This window comes from Anarrhichthys ocellatus, unplaced genomic scaffold (genome assembly GCF_004355925.1).
Source record: "Anarrhichthys ocellatus isolate YVR2014 unplaced genomic scaffold, GSC_Weel_1.0 scaffold1307, whole genome shotgun sequence".
NCBI lineage: Eukaryota > Metazoa > Chordata > Actinopteri > Perciformes > Anarhichadidae > Anarrhichthys > Anarrhichthys ocellatus.
In genome coordinates this window covers 1-8,795 of record NW_022281281.1, presented here as the reverse complement: position 1 = coordinate 8,795, position 8,795 = coordinate 1, and the positions used below count along the sequence as shown (strand labels likewise).

The 8,795-nt window shown below is 45.1% G+C and overlaps 1 protein-coding gene across 1 annotated transcript; it reads left to right on the top strand.

The window, feature by feature from the left end:
* The first annotated feature begins 279 nt into the window (after positions 1-279).
* LOC116377485 (zinc finger protein 84-like) lies at positions 280-8,427 on the top strand. The gene is made up of 3 exons (XM_031839125.1): positions 280-3,254; position 5,776; positions 6,632-8,427. Exons 1-3 carry the CDS (start codon positions 282-284, stop codon positions 7,207-7,209), a joined length of 3,552 nt encoding a protein of 1,183 aa, XP_031694985.1. The 5' UTR covers positions 280-281; the 3' UTR covers positions 7,210-8,427.
* Positions 8,428-8,795: the final 368 nt, after the last annotated feature.

Sequence of the window (8,795 nt, the reverse complement as noted above, 5' to 3'; positions counted from 1 at the left end):
AGCTGTTGGTGGTTAAAGAAGAGGTTCCCCCTGAGCAGCAGGAGTGGAGCTCCAGTCTGGACCAGGAGGACCCAGAGGCCCCACACATTAAAGAGGAACAGGAGGACCCAGAGCCCCCACACATTAAAGAGGACCAGGAGGAACTCTGGACCAGTCAGGAGGGAGAGCAGCTTCAAGGTCTGGAGGAGGCTGGTATCAAGTTCTCATTCACTCCTGTGAAGACTGAAGACGATGAAGAGGAAGCTCAGTCCTCACAGCTTCATCAAAGACAAACTGAACAGATGGAAACAGAAGGTGATGGAGAGGACTGTGGAGGACCAGAACCAGGCAGGAACTCAGATCCAGATAGACACCCAGAACAGGAAAGTGAGACTTCAGACTCATCTGAATCTGAGCCTGAAGAAGACTATACGGATCCTGAAAGAAAACCGTTTCGCTGCTCCGTGTGCGCCAAAACATTTAAACAGAGAGGAAATCTGAATATACACATGAGAACTCACACAGGAGTGAAACCCTTCGGCTGCTCCGTGTGCGGTAAAAAGTTCACTCAGAAAGCTGGTCTGGACTACCACCTGAGAATCCACACGGGGGAGAAACCGTTCAGTTGCTCACTCTGCGGTAAAAGCTTTCGCCACAAAGGAGCGGTCACGTCTCACATGGCGACGCACACAGGAGCAAAACCGTTCAGCTGCAGTGTTTGTAACAAAAGATTCAGGGCCACGTCGCAGCTCAAAGTCCACAAGTGTGTCGGAGAGTACTCGCGGCTCCTCGGGGCCCGAGGGGACGAACGCAACAAACCGCTGAGCTGCTCAGAATGTGACATGACGTTTCCCAACAACTACCTTCTGGTGACCCACATGAGGATGCACAAAGGAAAGACACTGTTCACCTGCTCCGTGTGTGGTCAGAAACGTCAGTTTAGTTCCCACCTGGAGATACACATGAGAACCCACACCGGAGAGAAACCGTTCAGCTGCTCCGTTTGCGGTAAACGGTTTTCTCAGAGGGGAATCATGTCGCAGCACATGGCGGTCCACTCGGGGGTGAAGCCATTCAGCTGCACCGTCTGTGGGAGGAGATTCTTCTGGCATTTTCAGATCAAAAAACACAAGTGTCTCGGTGAGTTCTCACAGTTCAGAGGAAGTGGCTTTAATGAAGAGGACTTTGAAGGATCAGAACCAGCCAGTTCAGATCCAGTTGGACATTTAGAACCAGGAACTGATGTCAAGAATGAACCGTCCTCTGAACCTGATGACAGTGTTGACGTTGAGTTTTGGAAAGAGACCAGGAAACATCAGTCAGGGTTCACATACCAGAGAAATAAAAAGGTCTCTGCAAATGATGGATTTAATAGCAGCAAGAAACCTTTCAGCTGCTCTGAAGACGAGGCTGAAACTGAACTCAAGACTGATAACGGAGTTGAAGGTGATCGACCTCAATCAGGTCCGAAGCATCTGAACAGTGAGGAGGTCTCTGTCAGAGATCCAGGATGTAACACTGACATGAAACCTTTCAGCTCGTCTGAGTGTCACGAAAGATCTGAAGACAGTCTCACTCTGCTGACACACAACAACCCCCCCACAGGAGAGAAACCGCTCAGCTGCTTATTTTGCGGAAAAGGATTTGCAACGGCGGGACACCTGTCAAGACACACGTCCGTCCACACGGGAGAGAAACCGCTTGGCTGCATCATTTGTCAGGAGAGATTCGCTCTGGAGTCCCAACTCGTCGGTCACGAGTGTGTCGGCGAGTCCTCGCGGCTCCAAGACGACGACGACACGTCTGTCGGCGGCTCTCAGAGCGGTGGAGGGTTGAACCTGAAGCACCAGCTGCAGGTTCCCGTGAGACTCCACACAGGACTGAAACCGTTCGGCTGCTCAGTTTGCGGTAGAACGTTTGCCGAGCGTGAGAGCTTAAGTTCTCACATGACATGTCACTCGGGGGAAAAACCGTTCCGCTGCTCAGTGTGCAACACAGGATGCAGTGACAGCGAGTCTTTGGTTCAGCACATGAGGATCCACGCGAGGCAAACGCAGTTCAGTTGCACCGTTTGTGGGAAAGAATTTGCTTGGAGGCGACATCTGGAGAAACATCTGGAAGTCCACTCGAGGGAGAAAGTCTACAGCTGCAGATATTGTGAGCAAAGATTCGGTTGGCATTATCAGCTGAAATATCATCAGTGTGTTGGTCATCGGTCCTCACAGCTTCATCAGAGTCGGACTGAGGAGAACAGAGAGGCGGAGCCTCCAGAAGGTGATGGAGAGGACTGTGGAGGACCAGAACCAGACAGGAACTCAGATCCACATAGACATCCAGAACCAGATACTGGAGACTCTTCTGAACCTGAGACTGAAGACAGTGCCGACAGTGATTTTTGGGACGAGAGCTGTGGACGTCTGTCTGGTTTAAACTCTGTGAAACATGATGATGTCTCTCAGAGCGATGAAACATTTACCAACCACCACAGAAGAAGAAGTCCTACAGGAGGGGAACAGTCCACAGAAGGAGGAAGACTGAGCCGGCACACGGACCCAGAGCCCCCACACATTAAAGAGGAACAGGAGGAACCCTGGACCAGTCAGGAGGGAGAACAGCTTCAAGGTCTGGAGGAGGCTGATATCAAGTTCATATTCACTCCTGTGAAGAGTGAAGACGATGAAGAGGAAGCTCAGTCCTCACTTCATCAAAGACAAACTGAACAGATGGAAACAGAAGCTGATGGAGAGGACTGTAGAGGACCAGAACCAGACAGGAACTCAGATCCAGATAGACATCCAGAACCAGATACTGATGATAGTGTCGATAGTGATTTTTGGAAGGAGACCAGAGAACCTCAGTCGGGATTAAACTCTCTGAAGAATAATGAAATCTCTGACAGTATTATGGGATGTCATTCCGTCAACAAAGAAGAGTGTCTTGAACCCGACAGCAATTTTTGGAAAGACGACAGGAGGTCCGGTCTAAACAGTAACGAAGTTCCCGAAAGCGAAACGAGGTTCACCGTCACAAAACCGTACAGCTGCACCGAGTGCGGAAAGAGATTCCACCACGATTACAATCTGAAGAACCACATGAAGTACCACACGGGGGAGAAGGCCTTCTTCTGCTCCGTCTGTGGTCTGAAATGTCTCTACAAGTCCCATCTGGAGATCCACATGAGAACGCACACCAGAGAGAAACCATTCCCGTGCCTGGTTTGCGGTAAGAAATACGCTCACAAGGCCAGCATGCAGTCGCACATGGCCGTCCACACGGTGGAGAAACAGTACAGCTGCAGCGTCTGCGGCGAAGGCTTCGCTTGGTACACGGAGCTGAAGTACCACCAGTGTGCCGGAGAGTCGACGCGGGAAATCTGGAGAGAAGCGATGTGACTCGGCCGTTTGTCCAGTTTTTTTTAATTTTATTTTTTTATACATAAAAGACGAATCTGAATATTCATAATGTCTCGTCGTCCCAAAAAAACCTAAAACATTCCGTTTGCTGTAAATTATCTTATAAAGCAGCAATATTTCGCATTTTTGCATAAAAAAACCCAAACGAAACTTTTCAGTCAGTTTCCGATGCTGCTGGTTGAGTTCCTGTTTAAACCCAAACGATCACGTTTACTATTTGTATAGAAATTTAAATTTTTGAAAAGTGATGAAAGAATTCCTAAATGTTGTCGTTCATTCATCGCTGTAACATTTGTGTTGACGCGGTGGAGCTCATTCAATCCACAGATGACAATAAACTTAACCTTTGACCTCCTGGTGAACTTCCTGTGGATCTCTTGTTTCTAACCATCGTCACACTGGATCAGTTGGATCGGGGGGGGGACCATTAGACTGAAGCACATTGTTGGTTCTGATGAGCTGTGAGAGTGAATGTATGAATGTATGATCAGTGGTGGAATAATAAAAGTACTTAAATACAAATTCAATTTTCCATTTTATTCAACTTTGTACTTCCACTACATCTCAGAGGTAAACTGTAAACATGATGTTTCAAACACTTCCTAACTACACAAACAGAGTATAAAGGAGTTCAAATGAGCTGCAGCAGGAAGGATGATCCAAACAAAGATACATATGTAATAGTACAACACTAACAGGGATCATGTTTCTGATAATTAGTTCTGTTATTACTATTGTTTGTAGTCCAATGACCTCATTTCCTGTTCTTCAGTTCAGTGAGCGATGAACTGAAGTCCGGCTGAACGTGTGAGGTGAGATGTGAAGCTGATGGTCAGTGAGAGAGGATCTGATCTGGATTAGTTAAACTTCATTTGTTCACATGTGGAGGTCGATCCAAAGAGAAGCAACATCTTCTGAGCATGTTGCTTTAGCAGCTTATAAAGCCTCAGATGTCCGTGCCGCTCTGCATCCGTCACGTTTTAGTATTCCTCCGAGTGTTTTGTCTCGTGATGACGATTCAAATTGTAATCCGATCTGTTCTCCACAAACTAAGCACGCAGCTTTACCTTTGACCTCAGCAGAGAAATACTTTAAAGTCCATGTTTTGTCAAAAACTCTACACTCTGTATCACTCTTTTTTTTAACACAGGCCGACATGTTTAAGAGGTTATAGTTCTCTAAAAGAAGTGTATTCAAGCGTAACTTATATTTGAAGAAGTTAATATAATATTGCTGTAACTTAAGAACAATGCATCTTTTTTTCTGTACTCCTAGAAAATAAATCACACCAGAGTTGACTACAACATGAATTACATCTTAACAGGTAATTTAATGACATCCAAGCAAAAGATTCCGTGAAGAGGCCCAGTTTGTGGTTGAAAGCTCCAGAAGCAGCAACTTATTTGGATCTTGTGTTGACATTAATGCTCAATGAATGTAAATATATTCAATCATTTAACTTCCTGTCTGTGTTTTTATGAGGAAGTCTGTCATTTCAGTAACACTTTTATTTTGAAAGTCAGCAGCGGATGTGCCCCGGAAACTGAGGCTAACTTCACAGTTTGTGACCAAGATGGCGTCTATCAGAAACACGTCTGTTAGCAGAGTCTCTGTGTTGTGTTCACTGAGTGTGTGTGAGCTCCATCTTGGTCTCTGTGTGTCCGGATAAACCTTCTGAATGGACTTTTCTCTCAACGTGTTTCCTCTGACTCATCTCCCGGTAGCCTACAAAGCTATTGAAGTTAGCTTAGCATGCTAGCTGGAAACAGACCGACGGGGACGGAAGTGATCCACACAGCGCTAGTCAGAGTTTAATGAGAGTAAACGGTGTTTGTGACGCAGTTTGTGTGGTTGTGTGGAAATGTCTAAAGTCCAAATGCTGAGATGTTTAGTCAACCAGCGACTAACTGCGGCTGCTGAAGAGATATTTGGTGTGTTTGAAAGAACGATAGCAGAGTACGAGGAGGAACTCTCTCGTTCAAAAGAGGAGAACGAGCGACAACGGAGACTACTGGACGCTGTTTTCATGCCTCAGCTTCGGTCACACAGAGCAGGTTGGTTCTCTTTACTTCTTCTTTGGTTGATTTAATGACAATATTTTCACGGACCGGCCTTCAAGGTGTGGGGGAAAAACACGACGAAATAAAATGATACGATCGGCATGAAAACAAATATAAAATGCATAAATAATACAACTCACAATAACGCTGAATCAGTGGAGCCCTGAGCTTGTTTCTCTGCAACGAGACGGTCCCATCTGGGGGTAAAGGGAGACAAAGACACCCTAAGTCTGTTCCTGATGTCCAGTCTACTCCGTTTAGTTTTGGTTTCCGTCACTGCAGAACATCTCGCTTCACAGAGAGGATGTGTGAAATGGAAGCAGGGTTTCAGTGCTTTAGTGGTGATCTCAGGATATTCAGCCTTGATTTTAATCCTAAACACCAGCAGAGTTGTTGTCTCAAACATACTTTTAAGCCCACCGTCATTTACAACCTCCAGCAGCTGATCTTCCTGTCGCCACATGTTCTGCAGAGCGGGTTTGGCGCGTCACAATCACTCCTGATATTTAATCAGACTCCTGATTTAACGTCTGTTAAATGAAGCTTTCTTGTAGGCTTCTTGTCCACTTCTGTAAGCGGTTCACAATCTCGTATTGTCATAAATGTCGTCAGATGCTATGTGCCTCATTTTCATTGCTTCTGTAATTGCCCCGGACCCTTGTGCTCCGATATGTGGTTGAGATCCATCATATTACTAACTCTCAGCCCTTAACTCGTGGAGTTAGATCTGAAACTGTGGCGTCTCTACATGATGTCTCTCTCTCCCCACGGAGCTTCTGGTACTTCTGTCCCTCGTCCCGCTGCATTGTTCAATGCCTCTCTTATAAACCGGTAATGTGTCTGCATATCCCCGGGCTAAGGAGGATCCGAAAGTGTGTGATTTCATTTCATGAATAGTTACGTTGCTGGATTTCTTTGGAAGAGAGAACGACTAATTGGTAAGTAAGTGAAAGTAACAGCTGAATGATTTCTTTTCCTCCCTCTCAGCCTGTTGTTTACATTTCGGTTGTTAATCAGATGAACTCATTGAGAAAACATTCCATCATTAATGGTTCTTTTGCTGAATTTCTTCTCTATTTTTGAACTACATCTGATTGTTTTCACTCTTTTATTATTTTCTGTTTAAGTTTAGTCTGACAGGTGATCGGTAACATGTCTGTACTTCATTCTGTCCTGCAGACGTCCAGCAGCTGTTGGTGGTTAAAGAAGAGGTTCCCCCTGAGCAGCAGGAGTGGAGCTCCAGTCTGGACCAGGAGGACCCAGAGCCCCCACACATTAAAGAGGAACAGGAGGAACTCTGGACCAGTCAGGAGGGAGAGCAGCTTCAAGGTCTGGAGGAGGCTGATATCAAGTTCACATTCACTCCTGTGAAGAGTGAAGATGATGAAGAGGAAGCTCAGTCCTCACAGCTTCATCAAAGACAAACTGAACAGATGGAAACAGAAGGTGATGGAGAGGACTGTGGAGGACCAGAACCAGACAGGAACTCAGATCCAGATAGACATTTCCAATTATCCAGCAGTGACAAAGCCTCACAATGTAACAAACAAGAAACTGATGACTGGAAGGAGACCAGAGAACCTCAGTCAGGTTTAAACTCTCTGAATAATGAATTTTCTGTCGGTGGTTCCAGATGTAGTGCTGGAGAAAAACCATTTCGCTGCTCTGAGTGTGGGAAGAGATTTGGCAAAGGAAGATGTCTAAAGAGACGCATGATAATTCACATAGGAGAGAGACCATTCAGCTGCTCACTTTGATTTATACAAAAAGTACATCTGGCAGACCACATGGCCCGTCACACTGGGGTGAAACCGTTTAGTTGCTTAGTTTGTGGTAAAGGATTTATACAAAAGCGAGAGCTGACTTTCCACATGGCACGTCACACAGGGGAGAAACCATTCAGTTGCTCAGTCTGTAAGAAGTCTTTTGCACAGAGAGGGAATTTACACACACATGAGAATCCACACACGAGAGACCTTTCAAGTGCTCAGTTTGTGGTCAAAGCTTTTTGCAAAAAGCATAACTGAAGAGACACATAACACACACCGGAGAGAAACCCTACAGCTGCTCCGTTTGCAAGAAGTCTTTTGCACAGAGAGGAAATTTACAGACACACACGAGAATCCACACAGGAGAGAAACCATTCATCTGCTCACTGTGGGAAAACTTTTATCAAAAGTGGAAACCTAAAGGTACACATGAGAACTCATACGGGAGAGAAACCATCTGGTTGCTGCTGATGGAGGGGACAATGGAGGACCAGAGCCAGGCAGGAACTTAGATCCAGATAGACATTTGACAAGACTGATGACAGATGGGATTAGGGCGGCCTGGTGAGGACATTTTACCACCATATGATATACACAGCTAGAGGTGATTGCGACCACTCAAGACTGTTTGTGATTCCACCAGACTGCTCTGATATTTGTTTTGAGGGTCTTTTGTCCTGATCTCACTGTAAGGGAAACAACAATGTTTATAGTTGGACATGTGGAGAGTCTCCGAAACAACTTTAACTCTTAAAACCCTATGCACACAGTGTTATGAAGGTCCGCCTGGTCTTTTTTGTCTTTTTTCTTCAATAAATGTGTTAGACAATGTCCTTTTTGAAAATTATTTTGCTCCTTTTTTCAGGAGAAATGTAACTTTCAAAACCAGGCAAGTATGTTGTCATTATTATATGTTATAAATGCTTAAAACAAGTGTGTAATAACAAAAAAGTAAATAAACGGATTTGAATTTTCATCAGTTTCTCTTTATAAACAATTAATGAAATAAATGAAATTCAACCTATTTTACATATTGTCAAACAGTTTTGAGAATATGTAGAGCTTTCAGTGTCCATGCTACAGGCTGTTATATTTGTCCATGTCTAGGCAATTTTTAGCAGCAGGGGTAGTCCCTGTAGCAGTTCCTCTCCAGCTGAAGACAGAGCCCAACCTTACACATCCAGGGTGTGCTTTTATGGCAGAGAGTTTCCTCTTGGATATATACACTAGATATTGATTATCGGGCGACTGTGGAGAGCAAGGCCGTCCTTCAATCAGAGGGTCGGCGGTTCGAACCCCGGCTCCTGCTTGTCGCATGTTGATGTGTCCTTGAGCAAGACACTTAACCCCAAAATTTCTCCTGTAGCTGTGCCTACAGTGTGATAGAATCTGAATTGTAAGTCGCTTTGGATAAAAGCGACTGCTAAATGACTGTAATGTAATATTGAAAAATATTATTGTAATAAAGCTGGGAATAATCCAGTGTATACAAACTGAATTAATTACTTCATCGTCATCGTCCACCTTCGATGCTGTAACTCAGAGGTGATGAAGGCGACCCAGCTCTACTCTTC